Source organism: Tamandua tetradactyla, chromosome 6 (genome assembly GCF_023851605.1).
Source record: "Tamandua tetradactyla isolate mTamTet1 chromosome 6, mTamTet1.pri, whole genome shotgun sequence".
NCBI classification, from domain to species: Eukaryota; Metazoa; Chordata; class Mammalia; order Pilosa; family Myrmecophagidae; genus Tamandua; species Tamandua tetradactyla.
Genome location: NC_135332.1, coordinates 167,667,160 through 167,691,596, shown reverse-complemented (window position 1 = coordinate 167,691,596; position 24,437 = coordinate 167,667,160). Strand labels below are relative to the sequence as shown.

Here is a 24,437-nt window from a genome sequence, read left to right as displayed (position 1 = left end):
AACCAAGTGTATATAACCAGAGATTCAGCCAAGCATTTGAAACCTGCTAGGGCAGCAACTCTCTCAAGATTTATATTGATAAATTTAACTGTAGGCCCAGAGATAATTGAAAGAATGTGATAAAAAGAACTTCATTAGTTGAGAGTATCCATAACTCGCTTTCACTAAACGAATAGAAAGTTGCTTTTTTTTTTTTAAGTGTTTTTTGAGTGTGAGAGGGGTTGTGAAACCAACCCAAGCAGGTGTATATTCTAGTAAGAGGACCTAAAGTTGAGGTCAAAACTGGGTGATGTGCAGTTTATTGTGACTGGCCAAATCCCAGTATTTTATAATTTGAATGCTTTTAGGCAAGCAGAACAAGGAATTTCTAGTTGGCCAAAGGTCCCATCACACCCTATGTATTTTTTTATGCTGGGACTCCCTGGTGCCAAACTCACACCTGCCTGGATCATGAAGAGCATATGTAACCCCCTGAAACTGTACAGAAAATTAGGCCCAGGAAACCACTATAAGGAAACCAATGCCTGGCAGGACATTTTTTTAGGTTTTCATGGATTCTATCTTTACAAATTTGCTGATTCCCAGAAATTGTTACTCCAAAATTAATACTAGTGGCATTTTCACAGTTATTTGCAAGTGACAAAAAGATTTAAGTCAGTAGACCCACATGTCCCCAGGTGAGGTTGAACAAAGTGACACTGCCTTTTTTTTAGCTCATGTACTATAAACAAGTGTCCTTTTGAGGTATATTTAGTGCCATGTTTTTTTTCTTCACATTTTTGTGCATTTTACTGGTGATACTGCTGTTTGAACTGGCCTTGAAGGATAGTGCTGAAGCATTGTCTAGTGTTCCTAAGCACAGGAGGGCTGTGATGTGCCTTATGGAGAAAATGCATGTTAGATTAGCTTCGTTCAGGTGTGAATTAGTGTTGTTGGCTGAGTTCAATGTCAATGAATCAGCAATATATATTAAATGTCATTAAACAGAAACACATATAAAACAAGATGATGTATTGGTTGTTTAATGAAAATGCTTTATTTGATCCAAGGCTTGTAGGAACCTGACTCTATCTTTCCCCTAGAATAAATGGTTCAGCATTCACTAATTCAGTGTTTTTAGCAGTAATTTTATAGAGCACAACTACTGCAAATAATGAGATTCAACTGTACTTCTACTCTCCTTTTAGAAATCAGGAGAGAAAAGACAGAGAAGAGTAATTTGTCTGAGATTATAAAGTCATGAACAACTGAGGTTTAGAGGGGAAGAGTAGCTGTTGTGCCAGGAGAAGCAGGCAGAGTGCTGGGAGAAACTGTAGAAGCAGAGATAGATACAAATGTCAGGAGTACGGTGGGATCCCTGGCCAAAAGAACAGATCCAGCTGCTGAGGGGACAGCAAGACTGTATTTCAGGCCAATCCACCTTGTTAGGGCTTTAGAGCTGTGGCTAAGTTCCCCCCTCAGTCCCGGTTGTATAGTTGTTGAGATGGTGTTCTAGTTTGCCAGCTGCCGGAATGCAATATACCAGAAATGGAATGGCTTTTTAAAAGGGGGATTTAATAAGTTGCAAGTTAATAATTTTTAGGCCATGGAAATGTCCCAATTAAAGCAAGTCTATAGAAATGTCCAATATAAGGCATCCAGGGAAAGATACTTTGATTCAAGAAGGCCAGTGAAGTTCAGTGTTTCTCTCTCACAGGAAAAGGCACATGACAAACATAGTCAGGGTTTCTCTCTCAGCTAGAAGAGCACATGGCAGACACGGCGTCATCTGCTACCTTCCTATGAGCTCCTCAAGAGGGGTTTTCCTTCTTCATCTCCAAAAATCACTGGCTAGTGGACTCCCTGCTTCGTAGTTCTGTGGCGTTCTCTGTCGTGGCTTTGTGTTCTCTGCTTTTCTCAGAATCTCCTCCTTTCTCCAAAATGTTTCTTCTTTTATAGGACCCCAATAAAGTAATCAAGACCCACCTGGAATGGGTGGAGACAAGTCTCCACCTAATCCTGCTTAACAACCACTCTTGATGTGGCACAGATGGTTTCCTGTTATTTCTCCACTATCTTTAAAATAAATTCTCATCAACTAAAGCTACTGAAATTTATACTGATCCTTGCCACCTGAAAGAGCCCAAAACCAGTTTTAATAGTTAAAAAAAAATTTATTGTGAAAAGTGCAAAAAACCATTTACAAATAAAAAAGGATCAGAATTAAACAGAAACATAATTTTTATAGATAAATTTTTCTATAAAAAGGTTAGTCCTTACAGGAATTTAAAATAAATAATCTAAAAATCAGTGTCATTGATTGCAAAATAGGTCTCTCTTGCTCTCTCTCACTACCTCAAGGTGACATGCCTCCTACGTAGCCAAAAGATGAGGGGTTTGACATCTGTTACGAGCCTGGACAGTGAGCCTATGGCGAAGATTTCTTACTTTCTCAATAAGATCTTGTCCTGTGGTGTCCCATTCTAATTTTCTTCGACTTAAAGAAACTGTAAAGAAAAATTAAAATTAATGACAGATCAATTTTCTATTAGTAATGCTTACAGCATTTATTTGAAAGGTAAAAATATGTTGCAAAAATCAATAATGAAATGAATATTCTAAAAACCAAATTTCTTGAACAAAAAGCCTAACATTACTTGGTCCTACTGGGTTCCATTTACAAGCTAAATATTTATTTGTTGAGTTAAATGAATGCTATCAGAGAACTTATTCTGCTTGTGGTTATTTAGCTTTTTTAAAAATTTTATTGGGGATATAGGCAATCCTTTAAATTAGGAACAAAGCAAGTTCCTCACTGTGATGCTTAATGATAATGAGAAAGGTATTTCAAGTTGCCAAAATTGATACTGCCAGATGTATACCATGACTACTTTCCCCATAATACAATATAAATAAATGGATCAAGTGTTTTTAATGGCTTCTAATTCCAGGAGAGTCCAGAATCAAGATTAAAATATTGCTGTGTTCAGAGATAATGGTTGTTTCACACTGAATTAGAGGGGCTAGTAAATATACTAGAATTTGAAAAAAGCACCTTAAAAATATACTTGTTTGAAACACACAGAGACAAATTCAAATAGTTTCAATTTCTGAAAACTTTTTTCTTCAAAAGGAATATAATTTTATGCCACAAAAACCCCCTTTTTTGTTTTACTGCTGAAGTTAGCAAATGTTCCTGACAACATTTTCAAATTTAGAATTAATGAGTTAAAAATCTAAGTTCTAATTGTTTCAAAATAGAGAATGTGCATGATTTTGGGTTTAATTCATATTCTGGCACAGAACTGATAAATGTATATACAAGTATGAGGAAGCAAAAACATTTTATATAACACCAGAATCTCATAACTTATTAAGTATATTTCTTATAAAGCTTGTCTATTGGGGACCTTATATAAAAGTTTGTTCTTAAAAGAACTCGAAAGATCTTGCTAAATTCTGCTTCACCTTTATGGCAGTTTTTGGAAAAAGCTGGTTGAAAGAAAGTCTAAAGAGTTTCTTGTCTCTGCCTCTTTTTTAAACTTTCTTTTATTGTATAATACAACATATATACAAAGCAAGGAAAGAAAAAAGCAATAGTGAAACTATTTTTCACTTTGAAAAAAGCACTCTTCAATGAATAGTTATAGGACAGATCCCAGAGTTTGTCATGGCTACCATACCAGCATCTCAGATTTTTCCTTCTAGCTGCTCCAGAATATAGGAGGCTAGAAGGCTTAAATACATATCTTTTTATATCACACTTTTTTTTGGTGAAAAATAACATATATATAAAAAAGCAATACACTTCAAAACATAACATCACAATTAGCTGTAGAACATATTTCAGAGTTTGGTATCGGTTATAATTCCAAAATTTTAGGTTTTTACTTCTAGGTGCCTAAAATACTGGAGACTAAAAGATGTAACAGTTTAATGATTCAGCAGTCATATTCGCTTGTTAAACAAGACCTTCTCTGTATAACTCCACCATCATCTTTGATCTTTCTATCCCATTCTTTAGGAGTATTTGGGCTATCTGCCTCATCTTTTAAACATAAATAAATAATTTCAGTGGGAAAATTATTAGCTCCTTTATGGGCTAATGCTATGACCGTATTTCTGTAAGTCCCTTCCAAAAGCAAACAGAAAACTCCAGGGAATCAAGTCAAGAGATCAAAAATCAGGGTGGGTCATGGTGGCTCAGCAGGCAGGAATGCTTGCCTGCGATGCTAGAGGACCCGGGTTCAATTCCTGGTGCCTGCCCATGTAAAAAAAGAAACAAAAAACAAAACTTCTGCTAAAAAAAAAAAAAAAAAAAGAGATAAAAAATCAACTAGTTAGCATGAAGCGATTTTGCCTTCAGCAGTTCTGCGGAGAGCTGTCCCAGCCAACCATCCACACGTGTTTTCCATGGTTGTTGGAGGAAGCCCACACAGAGAGACTGCGAGTCAAGAAATGCAAATGGATAAAAGCCTTGAAATATAACCTGAGATTTTCTTTTCACAAGGATGTCAAAGATAGTTGAGTATAAAAGCATTAGTTTAGTTAGTGACTGACTTCTTTTAAAGCCCTTACATAAGTTTTTAGGCAGCAGTGCTGGTGCCAGAGAAATGGAACCTGAGGCAGACGAACACTGGTGGCGATGACACTGGGCAAACCTTTACTTGAGCTTTCTCCTCTGTACCCAGTTTTCACTCTAGCTGGAAATTAGAGAGAATTTTTCTACCCCCACTTTTGGATTTTCCATTATCAATGCCCTGAAAAAATGCCACCAATGTAATATAAATATAATTGAAGCCACAACTGAGCTTAAATATGTTAAATTTAAAATAACAGAAATTTTTGTTACTTATCAACTTACTGTGTGATGAGGAATCCATTTTGGAAATGTCACTTAACTGCGAGGCTCCAGTCAAGCAGCCTGAGGGAACATGCTCATGTTGGATCCGGGGTGCTGCTGTTATAAAAGTGAAGAGACAAGGAGGTGTTGGGGACTGAGTAGAAAGCATGTTTTAATCTCCATACAGAAAGTCAAACCCAGCAATAGACAAGTCCTCAGCGTAGTTAAGTACAGCAGTATTCTGGCTTCCCCTTATTTTCTATCAATCATTCTCCTCATTGTGAACTCATGTTTATCCTTCAGCTGTGTGTTTTCTGTGTTCTCATCCCTACGGCTTTACATCCAGTAAGACACCAAGGTCGTTGATTTTTTCATCCTAATGTCTTATAATGTCCCCTTCTACCCCACCACCACGGTCCACGCCTCCACTGTCATGCCCAGACTGCTGAGTCTCACTGACTCACTGAGGTGCCTGTGTTTCACCTGGTCTCAAGAACTTTTACTAATGGTTTAGCTCAATGAGTCATTAAGGTAATGACTAGTGAAGATTTCCTAAATGACTAATCTGAATTGCTTTGGGGAAGGGAATCTAAGAGTTACATCAAATATTTGAAGGACTGTCAAGTGGCAGAGATTGTAAAAGTAATCTGCATTTTCCAGAGAACAATTTTTTTAACTCAATACATATAAACTTTAATATTATACATTTTTCAAAGTTTATTTATTTTTTTATTCAACATAACTTACAAACACATTCTTACCATATGATATTCCATTCTTGTTACATAACCAATAACTCACATCATCACATAGTTGTATATTCATCATGATCATTTATTAGAACATTTGCATCAATTCAGAAAAAGAATAAAAAGAAAACAGAAAAAAATTCATGCATACCATACCCCTTACCACTCCCTTTCACTGATCACTAGCATTTCAATCTACTAAATTAATTTTAACATTTTGTTCTCCCTATTATTTATTTTTAATCCATGTTAAAAAAAAGGAGCTCCCTTTATCTACCTTGTCAACAGACGAGTAGAATATATGGAATAAAAATAATAGAGGGAAAAATGCTAAAATAAATTGAGTTTGAAATGCTAGTGATCAATGAAAGCGAGGGGTAAGGGGTATGGTATGTATCCATTTTTTTTCTGTTTGAGTTTTATTTCTTTTTCTGAATAGATGCAAATATTCCAAGAAATGATTATGATGATGAATATGCAACTGTGTGATGATATTGTGAATTACTGATTATATATGTAGTACGGAATGATCAAAATAGGAATGTTTGCATTTGCTTTGTGTTTTTTGGTATTTAAAAAAATAAAATAAGAAAAAAATGGGAAAAAAAATACAGATCTATATGTAAACCTCAAAAAAAAAAAAAGAAGCACCAGACACAAGGTTTTCACAATCACACAGTCACATTGCAAAAGCTATATCATTATACAATCACCTTCAAGAAACATGGCTACTGGAACATGGCTCTACATTTGCAGGCACTTCCCTCCAACCCCTCCATTACACCTTAACTAAAAAGGGGATATCTATATAATGCATAAGAATAACCTCCCGGATAACCTCTTGACTCTGTTTGAAATCTCTCTCAGCCATTGACACTTTATTTTGTCTCATTTCACTCTTCCCCCTTTTGGTCGAGAATCCCTTGATGCCGAGTCCCAGCTATTGTAGGATTTCTGTTCCATGTTGCCAGGAAGCTCCACACCCCTGGGAATCAAGTCAACAAAAGGACAAACATCACATAGAGAGGGGGAGGGCAATGAGTTTGCTTGTCATGTTGGCTGAGAGAGGCCACATCTGAGCAACAAAAGAGGTTCTCCAGAGAACAATTTTTAATGAAAGAATTTACCACAAAAAGCAGATTTCAACTTTACCTAAGGAATAACTTTTAAATGACTAATACAGTCAGAAAATGGAATAAGACAAGGAGCCTGTTAGGCGCTGGAAGTATTCTGGCCATCGCTGGGACACCACTATTGCATGCTGCAGAGGATTCACACCCAGTTCCTTGGACTTCCGAGTCTGAAATTTCACAGTTCTCTGTCTCCCATTTGTCCTCCAAAATTCATCTTGTCCACTGCTGTTTGATTCATTTTCCCAAAGGACCATGTTGTAAATATTATCTCTGTTTAAACAACTAATGGCTCCCACTAGACAACAATTTTAAAACAATGTTCTGTCTTTGACACACTCACCTGTTTCCATTTCCTGGTGTCTCCCTTTTACTTCCCCTGAGCGACAAACCAGTGTTAAGTAGCCCTAATTAAAATGCCATTTTCCTAACTATAGCTCATTGTCTTTTGGTTTAAAGCTCAAATGAACCTGAGGACATCTAGTAATGTCATCAATATGGTGATGTAAGAAATCCCCTGAAAAAACCTCCCCAGAGATTAAGCTAATAAAAGGACAAACACCACTTGCTTAGGACGCTTCAGGACTGTAGAGACTAGAAAACGACTCCACAAATGCTTAATTAAAGAAACAGAAAAACCTCAGTAGGAAAATTCTGTTCCTGATGCTGGTCAGTTCCCTTTCCCCTCTCTCTCTAGGTCCCACACAGCCTGGGAGTCACACAGAGGCAGCATGGCCTGTCTGTCTCCCACTGCGGACAGAGACTGTAGACCAATTCACAGCAGCAAGTTAGAACTCCATCTATATTCAGGCACAGAGGCCTAAGTCTGCAGAGACGCGGGGCAGAACACAAGCTGCTGAGGCTGTTATGTCCTCACTCAATCCAGTTTCAGTTGGCTGGACCACCTAAAGGCAAAACAGATTTCTTGGAAGTGACCAACTTTTCTGGATTAACACTGTTTGGCTTCCTGGGACAGGATAACCTAATTGGGAAGAAATCAGAGGCAGAAAAGCCTCACAGAAAGAAAAAAAGGGGGAAGCGGTAGGCTTAAACTGAGGTGCTGTAATTTAGGATGGGTCTCAGAATTGAAAAGTACAAGGAAAATGGAGCACTGAGTGAGATAAAGAATTTAAACAAATCATAGGAGCTGGGGAGAAAAGTATGCAAAAAAAACCACAAACACCAAAATTCCCAGAGAATGGACAACCAAAGCTATAGGCTGAGCCCCCAGTCTTGGAGTTTGTACATATGAAACTTAACCACGCAGAGGATAGGTCAAGTCTACTTAAAATTTAGGCCTAAGAGTCACCCCGAAGACAGCCTCTTTTGTTGCTCAGATGTGGCCTCTCTCTCCAGCCAACACAACAAGCAATCTCACCACCCTCCCCCTGTCTACGTGGGACATGACTCCCAGGGGTGTGGACCTTCCTGGCAACATGGGACAGAAATCCTAGAATGAGTTGAGACTCAACATCAAGAGATTGAGAAAAACCCTAGAATGAGCTGAGACTTAGCATCAAGGGATTGAGAAAATCTTCTGGACCAAAAGGGGGAGGAGCGAAATGAGACAAAGTGTCAATGGCTGAGAGATTCCAAACAGAGTCAAGAGGTTATCCTGGAGGTTATTCTTACGCATTAAGTAGATATCACCTTGTTATTCAAGATCTTATGGAGAGGCTGGAGGGAACTAGAGCTGTGTTCCAGTAGCCATGTCTCTTTAGGATGATTGAATAATGATATAGCTTTCACAATGTGACTGTGTGATTGTGGAAACCTTGTGTCTGATGCTCCTTTTATCTATCTTGTCAACAAACGAGCAGAACATATGGAATAAAAATAAATAATACGGGGAAAAAAATTCCCAGAGAAGGAAAGGAGGAAGGAAGCTCTCTTTTGAAGATGTTCAATCTTAAAAACAATACTACATTTGGGGGGAGGGGCCAAGATGGCGGCTTAGCAAAGTGAGTGTTTTAGTTCATCCTCCTGAACAACTACTAAATAACCAGAAACAGTACAGAACAGCTCCCAGAGCCACGATAGTGACCGGACACACAGCATACCCCAGTCTTGACCAGCTGGACTGGCTGCGAGTCTCCAGAACTGTGAGTTCCCCAAGCGGTGGCAGCTCCCCAAGTGGCGCCCGGCACCCCTCCCCCACAGGCGGCTTCCCGGAGGGAAAGGAAAGACACTCTAACAGTAGCAGGGACTGAGTCCAACCAAACACGAATTGTGGCATTAATAAACAAATTCTGACTACTAAAAATAGGCCCCCATTAGAGAGGCGGTCCCCTGAAACCAAGGCGGCTGGCGCCCACACCACGCGCAGCCCCCCGGACCAACTGAGAGAATTGGATCGGAAATCCGCAGGCCGCGGAGAACGGTGACGGGTGGGGGAGGCCCCTTCCAAACCCGTGACTCCCGGGGAACGTGCACTCTCTCGGGCGGGCCGCTGCCGCTGGCGCCCTCCCGCCACGCTTGTCGCCCAGGGCCGACTAGGAAATTCGGACGGGCTCTTTCCCTGGCTGCGGCGACCAGCAACCCTCCCTGCGTTCGGACCGAGGGCCGGCTCAAGCCGCTTCGGCTAGCGAACCCACAGGACGGCGAGAGTTTTCCAAAGTTTAAGGTCCCACAGCACCTTTTACTGGTGGGACCCGCAGACAAACGTGTGCCACGAGCGCCACCTACTGGGCAGGATAAGAAAAACAGAACCCAGAGATTTCACAGAAAAATATTACAACCTTGCTGGGTCCAACACCAAGAGAAATCTGAATAAATGCCCAGACGCCAGCAGCAGAAGATAACTGTCCACGCTCAAAAGATTGAGAATATGGCTCAGTCAAAGGAACAAACCAATAGCTCAAATGAGACACAAGAGCTGAGACAACTAATGCTGAATATACGAACAGAAATGGAAAAACTCTTCAAAAATGAAATCGATAAATTGAGGGAGGACATGAAGAGGACATGGGCTGAACATAAAGAAGAAATAGAAAAACTGAAAAAACAAATCGCAGAACTTATGGAAGTGAAGGATAAAGTAGCAAACATAGAAAAAATAATGGATAGCTACAATGATAGATTTAAAGAGACAGAAGATAGAATTAGTGATTCGGAGGATGGAACATCTGAATTCCAAAAAGAAACAGAAACTATAGGGAAAAGAATGGAAAAATTTGAACAGGGTATCAGGGAACTCAAGGACAATATGAACCGCACAAATATACGTGTTGTGGGTGTCCCAGAAGGAGAAGAGAAGGGAAAAGGAGGAGAAAAACTAATGGAAGAAATTATCACTGAAAATTTCCCAACTCTTATGAAAGACCTAAAATTACAGATCCAAGAAGTGCAGCGCACCCAAAGAGATTAGACCCAAATAGGCGTTCTCCAAGACACTTAGTCAGAATGTCAGAGGTCAAAGAGAAAGAGAGATCTTGAAAGCAGCAAGAGAAAAGCAATCCATTACATACAAGGGAAACCCAATAAGACTTTGTGTAGATTTCTCAGCAGAAACCATGGAAGCTAGAAGACAGTGGGATGATATATTTAAAATACTAAAAGAGAAAAACTGCCAACCAAGACTCCTATATCCAGCAAAATTATCCTTCAAAAATGAGGGAGAAATTAAAACATTCTCAGACAAAAAGTCACTGAAAGAATTTGTGACCAAGAGACCAGCTCTGCAAGAAATACTAAAGGGAGCACTAGAGTCAGATACAAAAAGACAGAAGAGAGAGATATGGAGAAGAGTGTAGAAAGAAGGAAAATCAGATATGATATATATAATACAAAAGGCAAAATGTTAGAGGAAAATATTATCCAAACAGTAATAACACTAAATGTCAATGGACTGAATTCCCCAATCAAAAGACATAGATTGGCAGAATGGATTAAAAAACAGGATCCTTCTATATGCTGTCTACAGGAAACACATCTTAGACCCAAAGATAAACATAGGTTGAAAGTGAAAGGTTGGGAAAAGATATTTCATGCAAATAACAACCAGAAAAGAGCAGGAGAGGCTATACTAATATCCAACAAATTAGACTTCAAATGTAAAACAGTTAAAAGAGACAAAGAAGGACACTATATACTAATAAAAGGAACAATTAAACAAGAAGACATAACAATCATAAATATTTACGCACCGAATCAGAATGCCCCAAAATACGTGAGGAATCTACTGCAAACACTGAAAAGGGAAATAGACTCATATACCATAATAGTTGGAGACTTCAACTCACCACTCTCATCAAGGGACAGAACATCTAGACAGAGGATCAACAAAGAAATAGAGAATCTGAATATTACTATAAATGAACTAGACTTAATAGACATTTATAGGACATTACATCCCACAACAGCAGGATACACCTTTTTCTCAAGTGCTCATGGATCATTCTCAAAGATAGACCATATACTGGGTCACAAAGCAAGTCTTAACAAATTTAAAAAGATTGAAATCATACACAACACTTTCTCGGATCATAAAGGAATGAAGGTGGAAATCAATAATAGGCAGAGAGCCAGAAAATTCACAAATACGTGGAGGCTCAACAACACACTCCTAAACAACGACTGGGTCAAGAAGAAATTGCAAGAGAAATCAGTAAATATCTCGAGGCGAATGAAAATGAAAACACAACATATCAAAACTTATGGGACGCAGCAAAGGCAGTGCTAAGAGGGAAATTTATTGCTCTAAATGCCTATATCAGAAAAGAAGAAAAGGCAAAAATTCAGGAATTAACTATCCATTTGGAAGAACTGGAGAAAGAACAGCAAGCTAACCCCAAAGCAAGCAAAAGGAAAGAAATAACAAAGATTAGAGCACAAATAAATGAAATTGAAAACATGAAAACAATAGAGAAAATCAATAAGGCCAGAAGTTGGTTCTATGAGAAAATCAATAAGATTGATGGGCCCTTAGCAAGATTGACAAAAAGAAGAAGAGAGAGGATGCAAATAAATAAGATCAGAAATGGAAGAGGAGACATAACTACTGACCTCACAGAAATAAAGGAGGTAATAACAGGATACTATGAACAACTTTACGCTAATAAATACAACAATTTAGAGGAAATGGACGGGTTCCTGGAAAGAAATGAACAACCAACTTGGACTCAAGAAGACATAGATGACCTCAACAAACCAATCACAAGTAAAGAAATTGAATTAGTCATTCAAAAGCTTCCTAAAAAGAAAAGTCCAGGACCAGATGGCTTCACATGTGAATTCTACCAAACGTTCCAGAAAGAATTAGTACCAATTCTCTTCAAACTCTTCAAAAAAATCGAAGTGGAGGGAAAACTACCTAATTCATTCTATGAAGCCAACATCACCCTCATACCAAAACCAGGCAAAGATATTACAAAAAAAGAAAACTACAGACCAATCTCTCTAATGAATACAGATGCAAAAATCCTCAATAAAATTCTAGCAAATCGTATCCAACAACACATTAAAAGAATTATACATCATGACCAAGTAGGATTCATCCCAGGTATGCAAGGATGGTTCAACATAAGAAAATCAATTAATGTAATACACCATATCAACAAATCAAAGCAGAAAAATCACATGATCATCTCAATTGATGCAGAGAAGGCATTCGACAAGATTCAACATCCTTTCCTGTTGAAAACACTTCAAAAGATAGGAATACAAGGGAACTTCCTTAAAATGATAGAGGGAATATATGAAAAACCCACAGCTAATATCATCCTCAATGGGGAAAAATTGAAAACTTTCCCCCTAAGATCAGGAACAAGACAAGGATGTCCACTATCACCACTATTATTCAACATTGTGTTGGAGGTTCTAGCCAGAGCAATTAGACAAGAAAAAGAAATACAAGGCATCAAAATTGGAAAGGAAGAAGTAAAACTATCACTGTTTGCAGACGATATGATACTATACGTCGAAAACCCGGAAAAATCCACAACAAAACTACTAGAGCTAATAAATGAGTACAGCAAAGTAGCAGGTTACAAGATCAACATTCAAAAATCTGTAGCATTTCTATACACTAGTAATGAACAAGCTGAGGGGGAAATCAAGAAACGAATCCTATTTACAATTGCAACTAAAAGAATAAAATACTTAGGAATAAATTTAACTAAAGAGACAAAAGACCTATAGAAAGAAAACTACAAGAAACTGTTAAAAGAAATCACAGAAGACCTAAATAGATGGAAGGGCATACCATGTTCATGGATTGGAAGACTAAATATAGTTAAGATGTCAATTCTACCTAAATTGATTTACAGATTCAACGCAATACCAGTCAAAATCCCAACAACTTACTTTTCAGAAATAGAAAAACCAATAAGCAAATTTATCTGGAAGGGCAGGGTGCCCCGAATTGATAAAGTATCTTGAGGAAAAAAAACGAAGGTGGAGGTCTCACGCTACCTGACTTTAAGGCATATTATGAAGCCACAGTGGTCAAAACAGCATGGTACTGACATAAAGATAGATATATTGACCAATGGACACGAATAGAGTGCTCAGATAAAGACCCTCTCATCTATGGACATTTGATCTTTGATAAGGCAGTCAAGCCAATTCATTAGGGACAGAACAATCTCTTCAATAAATGGTGCCTAGAGAACTGGATATCCATATGTAAAAGAATGAAAGAGGACCCGTATCTCACACCCTATACAAAAGTTAACTCAAAATGGATCAAAGATCTAAACATTAGGTCTAAGACCATAAAACAGTTAAGAGGAAAATGTAGGGAGATATCTTATAAATCTTATAATTGTTGGCGTTTTTATGGACCTTACACCTAAAGCAAGAGCACTGAAGAAAGAAATAAATAAATGGGAGCTCCTCAAAATTAAACACTTTTGTGCATCAAAGAACTTCATCAAGAAAGTAAAAAGACAGCCTACACAATGGGAGACAATATTTGGAAACGACATATCAGATAAAGGTCTAGTATCCAGAATTTATAAAGAGATTGTTCAACTCAACAACAAAAAGACAGCCAGCCCAATTACAAAATGGTAAAAAGACTTGAACAGACACTTCTCAGAAGAGGAAATACGGATGGCCAAAAGGCACATGAAGAGATGCTCAACGTCCCTGGCCATTAGAGAAATGCAAATCAAAACCACAATGAGATATCATCTCACACCCAACAGAATGGCCATTATCAACAAAACAGAAAATGACAAGTGCTGGGGAGGATGTGGAGAAAGAGGCACACTTATTCACTGTTGGTGGGAATGTCAAATGGTGCAACCACTGTGGAAGGCAGTTTGGCGGTTCCTCAAAAAGCTGAATATAGAATTGCCATATGACCCAGCAATACCATTGCTAGGTATCTACACAGAGGACTTAAGGGCAAAGACACAAACGGACACTTGCACAACAATATTTATAGCAGCATTATTTACAATTGCAAAGAGATGGAAACAGCCAAAATGCCCATCAACAGACGAGTGGCTAAACAAACTGTGGTATATACATACGATGGAATACTATGCAGCTTTAAGACAGAATAAACTTTTGAAGTATGTAACAACATGGATGGATCTTGAGAACATTATGCTGAGTAAGACTAGCCAAAAACTAAAGGACAAATACTGTATGGTCCCAGTGATGTGAACCGACATTCGAGAATAAACTTGGAATATGTCATTGGTAACAGAGACCATCAGGAGATAGAAATAGGGTAAGATATTAGGTTATTGGAGCTGAAGGGATACAGACTGTGCAACAGGACTGGATACAAAAACTCAGATATGGACAGCACAATAATACCTAACTGTAATGTAATCATGTTAAAACAATGAATGAAGCTGCATGTGAGAATGATAGAGGGAGGAGGGCTGGGTACATAAATGAAATCAGAAAGAAAGATGTTTAAGATCGAGATGGTATAATCTAGGAATGCCTAGAGTGTATAATAATAGTGAAATGTACAACGTACAAATTTTAAAAAATGCTTTTGCATGAGGAAGGACAAAGCAATGTCATTATTGCAGGGTGCTGAAAATAGATGATAATTAATACTTAAAATGTCACCTTACGTGTGAGACTACAGCAAAAATGTTTGTTACAAAATTTATATTTTGACTAGAGCATTTCCTAATATAACTCATGTATCTAGTTTGATTGAATGTCATAAGTACTTGGAATTTCAGGTAGGACATGAGATTGTGTTGGTTTGTCCAGAGTGATGCCCCAATGAATCCCAGAGTGATTTGATCAGTGACTGGAAAAGTATTTGCAAGCCCCCTTCGAGGAATCGTGAGAGCGGGGAGAAATTCAACTCCTCAAGTTGAATTCCTGATATTCACACAAGCAGTGTTGACAACCAAAGCTATAGGCTGAGCCCCCAGTCTTGGGGGTTGTTCATATGAAACTTAACCCCACAAAGGATAGGTCAAGTCTACTTAAAATTTAGGCCTAAGAGTCACCCTCAAGAGAGCCTCTTTTGTTGCTCAGATGTGGCCTCTCTCTCCAGCCAACATGACGAGCAGTCTCACCACCCTCCCCCTCTCTGCGTGGGACATGACTCGCAGGGGTGTGGACCTTCCTGGCAACGTGGGACAGAAATCCTAGATAGAGCTGAGATTCAGCATCAAGGGATTGAGAAAAACCCTAGAATGAGCTGAGAATTAACATCAAGGGATCGAGAGAACATTCTCGACCAAAGGGGCAAGAGTGAAATGAGACAAAGTGTCAATGGCTGAGAGATTCCAGACAGAGTTGAGAGGTTATCCTGGAGGTTATTCTTATGCATTAAGTAGATATCACCTTGTTGTTCAAGATGTAGTGGAGAGGCTAGAGGGAACTGCCTGAAAATGTAGAGCTGTGTTCCAGTAACCATGTTTCTTGATGATGATTGAACAATGATATAGCTTTCACTATGAGATTCTGTGAATGTGAAAACCTTTTGTCTGGTGCTCCTTTTAGCTACTATATCAACAGAAGAGTAGAACATATGGAATAAAAATAAATAATAGGGGGGAACAAATGTTAAAATAAATTTAGTTTAAAATGCTAGTGGTAAATGAAAGGGAGGGGTAAGGGGTATGGTATGTATAATCTTTTTTTTTTCTCTATTATCATTTTATTTCTTTTTCTGTTGTCTTTTTATTTCTTTTTCTAAAATGATGCAAATGTTCTAAGAAATGATGAATATGCAACTGTGATATTAAGCATTACTAATTGTATATGTAGAATGGAATGATATCTTAATGTTTTGTTTGCTATTTTTTTTAATTAATAAAAAAAGTTAAAAAAAATAGGGTAGACATTGGGTAATTGCAACTGAAGGGATACAGATTGTGCAATGGGACTGATTGTGAAAATTCAGAAATGGTTAGCACAATACTACCAAACTGTGATACAATAATGTTAGAACACTGAATGAAGCTGAATGTGAGAATGATAGAGGAAGGACGACTGGGGGCACAAATGAAATCAGAAGGAAAGAGAGACGATAAAAACTGATATGGTATAATCTAGGAATGCCTAGAGTGTATAATGATAGTGATTAAATGTACAAATTCAAAAATGTTTGCATGAGGAAGAACAAAGGAATGTCAATTATGCAGGGTGTTGAAAATAGATGGTAATTAATATTTTAAAACTTTAACTTATGTGTGAGACTAAAGTGAAAAAATATTTATTTGGCACAAAATTTATATTCTGACTAGTGCATTTCCTAATATAACTTATGTGGACAGCTTAATTGAACAGCATAAGTACATGGAACCTTAAGTAGGGCATGAGATTTTGTAGGTCTGTCCAGAGTGATGCCCCGATAAATCCCAGAAGGATTTGAACACTGAATAAAAAAGTATTTGCAAAGTCTCTTTGGGGGAATGGTGAGAAAGGGGGAAAATTCAACTTCCCCGAGTGGAGAATTCTTGATATTCTCACAAGCAGTGGGGATAACCAAAGCAATAGGCTGAACCCCCAATCTTGGAGTTTGTTCATATGAAACTTATCCCTGCAAAGGATAGGCTAAGCCTACTTAAAATTAGGCCTAAGAGTCACCCCCAAGAGAACCTCTTTTGTTGCTCAGATGTGGCCTCTTTTAGCCAACACCACAAGCAAACTCACTGCCCTCGCCCTTTCTATGTGGACATGACTCCCAGGGGTGTGGACATTCTGGCAACGTGGGGCATAAATCCTAGAATGAGCTGGGTCTGAGCACCAAGGGATTGAGGAAACCTTCTCAACTGAAAGGGGGAAGGAGAAATGAGACAAAATAAAGTGTCAATGGCTGAGAGATTCCAAACATTCTACAGGCTATCCTGGAGGTTATTCTTATGCATTAAATAGATATCACCTCTTTAGTTAAGGCGTAACAGAGGCTGGAGGGAAGTGCCTGAAAATGTAGAGCTGTGTTCCAGTAGCCATGTTTCCTGGAGATGATTGCATAATGATATAGCTTTCACAGTGTGACTGTGTAATTGTGAAAACCTTGTGTCTGATGTTTCTTTTATCTACCTTATGGACAGATGAATAAAACATATGGATTAAAAATAAATAAACAGGGGGAACAAATGTTAAATTTAGTAGCTTGAAATGCTAGTGATCAATGAAAGGGAGGGGTAAGGGGTATGCTATGTATGAAATTTTTTTGTTTTCTTTTTTATTTCTTTTTCTGAATTGATGCAAATGTTCTAAGAAATGATCATGATGATGAATATAGAACTATGTGATGAGAAAAAAAGAATGTTCATATTGTATGTTGATTGGTATTATAATAAAACTTTAAAAAAGATACACACACACAGAGTACTCAGGCTTGGTGCATAAATATGTATGATCACTATGTATTCCTGATGAATTGTCCCTTTTATTAATACATACTGTTTTGTCTCTTTTCATTGTTTTCAATTTGAAGTCTCTTTTATCTGAAATTAGTATAGCTATCCCAATTGTTTTCTGGTATTTGTTTGCATGAAAGTCTTCCTTTCAACCTGTTTTTTTGTCCTGGGTCTAAAATGATTCTTTTGTTGACAGCATTACAGATGGTTTTGTTTTTTAATCCACTCTGTCAGCCTATGTCTTTACATTGGGGAATTTAATCCATTAACATTTTTTTAAATTTTTTTTTATTAATCAAAAAAAAGAAAAGAAATTAACACAACATTTAGAAATCATTCCATTCTACACATGCACTCAGTAATTCTTAGTATCATCACTTCTTAGTACATTTGCATCGATTTAGGAAAAGAACTAGCAAAACAGCAGAAAAAGATATAGAATGTTAATATAGAGAAGAGAATTAAAATAATAATACTAATAAAAAATATATATATAAAAAAAGGAAAAAGAAAAAACAAAAACAAAAGATACAAACAAACAAACAAAGAAACAAAAAACTATATTTCAGGTGCAGCTTCATTCAGTGTTCCAACATAGTTACATTACACTTAGGTATTATTGTGCTGTCCATTTTTGAGTTTTTGTTATCTAGTCCTGTTGCACAGTCTGTATCCCTTCAGCTCCAATTACCCATTATCTTACCCTGTTTCTAACTCCTGCTGGTCTCTGTTACCAATGATATATTTCAAGCTGATTCTCGAATGTCGGTTCATATCAGTGGGACCATACAGTATTTGTCCTTTAGTTTTTGGCTAGACTCACTCAGCATAATGTTCTCTAGGTCCATCCATGTTATTACATGCTTCATAAGTTTAGTCTGTCTTAAAGCTGCATAATATTCCATCGTAGGTATACGCCACAGTTTGTTTAGCCACTCGTCTGTTGATGGACATTCTGGCTGTTTCCATCTCTTTGCAATTGTAGATAATGCTGCTATAAACACTGGTGTGCAAATGTCCGTCTGTGTCTTTGCCCTTAAGTCCTCTGAGTAAATACCTAGCAGTGGTATTGCTGAGTCGTAATCCATTCTACCAATCTCTGTCTTTTGATTGGGAAATTCAGTCCATTAACTTTTAGTGTTATTCCTGTTTGGATAATATTTTCCTCTACCATTTTAGCTTTTGTATTATATATATCATATCTGATTTTCCTTCTTTCTACACTTTACTCCATACCTCTTTCTTCTGTCTTTTTGTATCTGACTCTAGTGCTCCCTTTAGTATTTCTTGCAGAGCTGGTCTCTTGGTCACAAATTCTCTCAGTGACTTTTTGTCTATAAATGTTTTAATTTCTCCTTCATTTTTGAAGGACAATTTTGCTGGATATAGAAGTCTTGGTTGGCAGTTTTTCTCTTATAGTAATTTAAATATATCATCCCACTGTCTTCTCATCTCCATGGTTTCTGCTGAGAAATCTACACATAGTCTTATTGGGTTTCCCTTGTATGTGACATTGTTTTTCTCTTGCTGCTTTCAAGATCCTCTCTTTCTCTTTGACCTCTGACATTCTAACTAGTAAGTGTCTTGGAGAACGCCTATTTGGGTCTATTCTCTTTGGGGTGCGCTGCACTTCTTGGATCTGCAAATTTAGGTCTTTCATAAGAGTTGAGAAATTTTCAGTGATAATTTCTTCCATTAGTTTTTCTCCTCCTTTTCCCTTCTCTTCTCCTTCTGGGACACCCACAACACGTATATTTGTGCGCTTCATATTGTCATTCAGTTCCCTGATCCCCTGCTCAAGTTTTTCCATTCTTTTCCGGATAGTTTCTGTTTCTTTTTGGAATTCAGATGTTCCATCCTCCAGTTCACTAATTGTAGCTTCTGTCTCTTTAGATCTACCATTGTAGGTATCCATTGTTTTTTCCATTTTTTCTTCTTTGTCCTTCACTCCCATAAGTTCTGTGATTTGTTTTTTCAGATTTTCTATTTCTTCTGTATGTTCAGCCCATGTCTTCTTCATGTCCTCCCTCAATTTATTGATTTGGTTTTTGAAGAGTTTTTCCATTTCTGTTCGTATATTCAGCATTAGTTGTCTCAGCTCCTGTATCTCATTTGAACTATTGGTTTGTTCCTTTGACTGGGCCATATCTTCAATTTTCCGAGCGTCACCCATTATTTTCTGCAGGTGTCTGGGCATTTGATCAGATTTCCCTGGGTGTGGGACCTGTTTGGTTGAAAGGTTTTTCTGTGGAATCTCTGGGCTCTGTTTTTCTTTTCCTGCCCAGGTGGCGCTCGTGGCGCTTGTCTGTCTGCGGGGCCCACCAGTAAAAGATGCTGTGGCTCCTTTAACTTGCCAATCCGAATCGCGCAGTTGGCCCGGGAAACCGCGCGTGGAGGGGGGGTCGCCGGCCGCCGCGGCTTGGGGGAGTGCCGGTCCAAATTGCCCAGCTGGCCCGAGACGCCAAGTGTGGCGGGAGGGCCCCGCTATCCAACGTTCCCAGTCAGACCGGGAAGCCACGTCCGTGGAGGGGACCCCAGTCGCCAGCCGCCCCGGCCGGGAAAACGCGCGCCCCTCCGGTATCTCACCGCAGCGGATTCTCCCTGCCCGTTCAGCCATTCTAGAACGGGGTACGCTGTCTTTTTGGTCTCTGTCGTGGCTCTGGGAGCTGTTTCGTATTGTTTCTGTTTCTTTAGTTGCTTTTCTGGAGGAGGAACTAAGACCTGCGCGTCTTACTAAGCCGCCATCTTCTCCGGAAGTCAGAGTGGGTCTATTTGGATGTATTCTGTTTGTGGTATGCTGCACTCCTTGGATCTGTAATTTAATGTTTTTCATAAAAGATGGGAAATTTTCAGTGATTATTTCCTCCATTATTCTTTCTGTCTCTTTCCCCTTCTCTTCTCCTTCTAGGACGCCCATGACATGTATATTTGTGTGCTTTATGTTGTCTTTCAATTCCCTGAGACCCTGCTCATATTTTTCTGTTCTTTTCCCTATATGCTCTTTTGTCTGTAGGATTTCAGATGTTTTGTCCTCTGGTTCACTAATTCTTTCTTCTGCCTCTTTATATCTGTTATTCTATGTCTCTATTGTATTTTTCATCTCCTCTATCGTGCTTTTCCTTTCCATAAGCCCTATCATTTCTGCATTCAAGCTTGTGACATCTTCTCTTAGGTCACACAGTAATTTATTTCCTTCACCCCCTTTATCACATATTCCTTCACCTCACTGAGTTAATTTTTTAGCTGAGTTTGAAAATCTGTGTGAAAATCTTTAATTAGTTGTTTCAAGTCCTGTGTATCATTTAAAGTATGTTTGTTCCTTTGACTGTGCCATACGTTCATTCTCACAAGTGTGACTTGTGTGTTTTTTTTTGGCTGTCTAGGCATCTGAGACAATGTGATTTTAAAGGGAGCTTGGTCCTGGATCAAAAATGGGCAGAGATGTCTCTTTCTCCTCCTCCTTCCTTTATCTGGACATCTCTCCTGGTGTCCTGGCTTCTGTGTCACCTCTGTGCTCTTTCTGTGGCCTTCCAGATGCTTCCTCTGCTCTAACTTGGCAACAGCCATTCCTCCACCTTTTTCCTTAATGAGATGCTGCACTTCCTTGAATTTTGGATAGTCTTTATCAGCCACCAGCTGCAGCAGAACAGCCTCGCTTGTGGTAACTATGATCCCAGTCGAAGCAAGACGCTCAGGAGCAAACATCTTGTCCATCATGCTTCTCAATGAAGTGGCATCAGGAACAATATGAACCTTGATACCTTGGCCAATGAGCTCAAGGGCAGTTTGCTGGATGCACATTTGAGTTTCTACTCTGAATAATACAACACTCTTGATTCCAGGAATCTCAGCTAATGCTGCTTCTACTTCTGGTAATATCATTGAAAACCTGATCTTTGGAAGTACCAGCTTTACACCAGTGAAATAAATTTCTTGAACAGTACTTCCCAAACCTTTAGGGTATTGTTCTGTTAAAACAACTGGAATTCCCAAAACCCGGGCTCCTTGTAACAATCTTTGTCCCACACTAATAATATCCCCAAAATACTTGATGGCTAGTCTGAACCTTTCTTGCATATCACAGCAGAAAAACACAGTGCTTGAAGGTATAAGGTTTGCCAGGGTTGTGAGCTGGATCTGCAGTGGCATGAGGCACACCTTGCAGTGTTCACTCACCACAAAGCCCTTAGGCAGATAAATGCCCTGGCCCCATTCCTCTGCGAAGAGTGGCAGTACGAATTTGAGGTGCATGATGATCTGGTTGTTGAAGAGACTGAGGAACTTTTGGATGAGCAGCTTGTAGCCCACACTGTGAGGTACCGACAAGGGCCATATGAAGACTGAAAAGCAAATGAGGACAGGGACCAAGCCTGACGGCGCCCCTATGTCCATGCCACAGCTGCTAGGGAGTGCTGGCACAGAGCACGCCACTGTTGTCATGTTCCCCCAAGCATCTGTGAGCTCCCAACTTCATTCATTTTAATAGAGCATATTGAAAAAATGAAACTGTAATACCATGGATAGAGAGAAAGGCATTCGTGGACACTCACCTTCCTTGAGTGGATTTTTGGCATGTTCTAAAGCGTCACTTAATTCCTGTTCTAGAAATCCCTTTCTAGATGCATCTGAAAGAGCAGAAGCTTTCTTTCCTGATGTCAAATGCAACTTTTTTTCTTCAGCTTCTCCCCACTAAATACAAATGAGAGAAAAATAGAAAGATCACACAATTATTGGTAAGCAAATTCCTACAATGGAAATAGCCCCTTCTGCTTTCTCTACCTCATTTCCATTTACATTCCTGTGATGCTTATAATCTCTTCGGTGTTGTAGTCATTTGAGACCTGTCTTGGCCTAAGGCTACCTTGAAAGCAGTGGCATATTTTCTGTATTAATCAGAAAATCCATCATGTGCTGGAGAAAATAAAAGTCAGGAGACTTCTTTTGCAAAGCAGATGTCCTTCCAGGGAATAAAAGTAAAAAAAAAAATCACAGAAACAGAATGAGCTGCAACCAGAGTTAGCATTTCCATGAGTGAGAATAAGATGGAGCTGAGTGACATTCTCTTAACCACTCCCAGTATTTAATGCTGCTGTGATTCTCTGAGAAATGCTGAGGGGCTATTCACCCCGAAGTCATACATGTCTTCCCTAAAGCAGAATGAAAGATGAATAACTGAGAAACGTCTGGTGGCAGGCCATGGTTTTTTAATGTCTATACATACACTATGCATTTGATATTTGATTTATAAGTGAGATAATATTTTTTATTCAGAAGTTTCTTTTTATAACTTTATTGAGGTATAATTAGCTAACAATAAACTGCGTATGTTTAAAAAAATGCATATCTTTATTATCCATCTACTCATACGCTGGATATAGGGAGGGACAGTGTTCTAGTTTGCTAGCTGCCGGAATGCAACACACCAGAGATGGATTGGCTTTTAATAAAAGGGGATTTATTTTGTTGGTTCTTCAGAGGAAAGGCAGCTAACTTTCCACTGAGGTTCTTTCTTACGTGGAAGGCACAGATGGTCTCTGCTGGTCTTCTCTCCAGGTCCCTGGGTTCCAACAACTTTCCCTGGGGTGATTTCTTTCTCCATCTCCAAGGGCCTGGGCTGAGCTGCAAGTGCTGAGATGAGGAATGCCAAGCTGCTAGGCTGTGCTACGTTGCGATCTCTCATTTAAGCACCAGCCAATTAAGTCAAACGTCACTCATTGCAGCAGACATGCCTCCTAGCCGACTGCAGATGTAATTGGTAACAGATGAGGTTCACATACCGTTGGCTTATGTCCGCAGCAACAAGATTAGGTATGCTCACCTGGCCAAGTTGACAACTGAATCTAACTAACACAGCCAGTCACAAGAGTTTTATAATCACATGGTCACATGATAAAAGCTATAGAGTTATACAATCATCATCAAAGATCAAGGCTACTGGATTATAGTTTAACAATTTTAGGTATTTGCTTCGAGTTATTCTGCCACACTAGAAACTAAAAAGGAATATCTATATAATTGAGTCAATAGTCATAATCCTTTGTTAAATCCTAACTTCTCAGCTACCCCTGCTTCCTCTCATTGGATCTTCTCTCAATCTTCAAGGACATCTGGGCAATGACCATTTTAACTTGTGCTGGAAAGGGGTGTCAGCCTTCTAGGGTAGAGGGATGGAACTGATTGATGTTCTTGGAGAGAATGGTACCTCTGGGTTTCAGGGCATGAATTAGCTCAAATACTGATCCCAGCCAAAGTTGTTGGATTAACAATCATTTCAGTATATTTCAAAGAAAAGTTTATTTTATTTACACAAATCTTATGAAATTAAACTAGCTTTTTATTTTTTATTTATTTATTTTACATGGGCAGGCACTGGGAATCGAACCTGGGTCTCCGCAGGTCAGGCGAGAATTCTGCCTGCTGAGCCACAATGGTCCACCCTAAACTAGCTTTTTATTAATAGCAGTTTTGTTTTATTTAATTTTAATGCTATATCTTTATGATTAAAAAATTATTTTTATTGAGATATCTTCATGTATCACACAGTCCATCCAAAGTGTACAATCAATGGCTCACAACATCATGACATAGTTGTGTATTCATCACCATGATCATTTTCAGATCATCTTCATCATTCCAGAAAAAGAAATTAAAAGAAAAGAGAAAAAACCCATCCATCCCATATACCCTACCCCTTCCTCTCTTTGACCAGTGCCATTACAATCTACCCAATTTTTTTCACTCCTTATCCCACCCCCTATTATTTACTTATTTATTGTCCTTATTTTTTTACTCATCTATCCATACCATGGATAAGGGAGCATCAGCTACAAGGTTTTCACAATCACACTGCACACTGTAAAGATATATAGTTATAGAATCATCTCCAAGAATCAAGGCTACTGGAATGTATTCAACAGTTTCAGATACTTTCTTCTAACTA

At 38.6% G+C, this 24,437-nt stretch overlaps 1 protein-coding gene and 1 pseudogene across 7 annotated transcripts in view; both read right to left on the bottom strand.

Annotated features, from left to right (window-relative positions):
• Window positions 1–1,021: 1,021 nt before the first annotated feature.
• TBC1D31 (TBC1 domain family member 31) overlaps window positions 1,022–24,437 on the bottom strand; it is a 110,755-nt gene continuing 87,339 nt past the window's right edge. For 6 of the 7 annotated variants that reach the window (XM_077167570.1, XM_077167572.1, XM_077167569.1 and 3 more), the window contains 3 exons: window positions 22,048–22,186; window positions 4,844–4,939; window positions 1,022–2,486 (listed from right to left, as the gene is read on the bottom strand). In XM_077167570.1, coding sequence (XP_077023685.1) covers window positions 2,353–2,486; window positions 4,844–4,939; window positions 22,048–22,186 — 369 coding nt within the window. In that variant the 3' untranslated portion in view covers window positions 1,022–2,352. The remainder of the gene's footprint in view (window positions 2,487–4,843; window positions 4,940–22,047; window positions 22,187–24,437) is intronic. The other variant, XR_013178465.1, reaches the window with a different exon arrangement.
• LOC143689009 (isochorismatase domain-containing protein 1 pseudogene) lies at window positions 20,001–22,040 on the bottom strand (annotated as a pseudogene).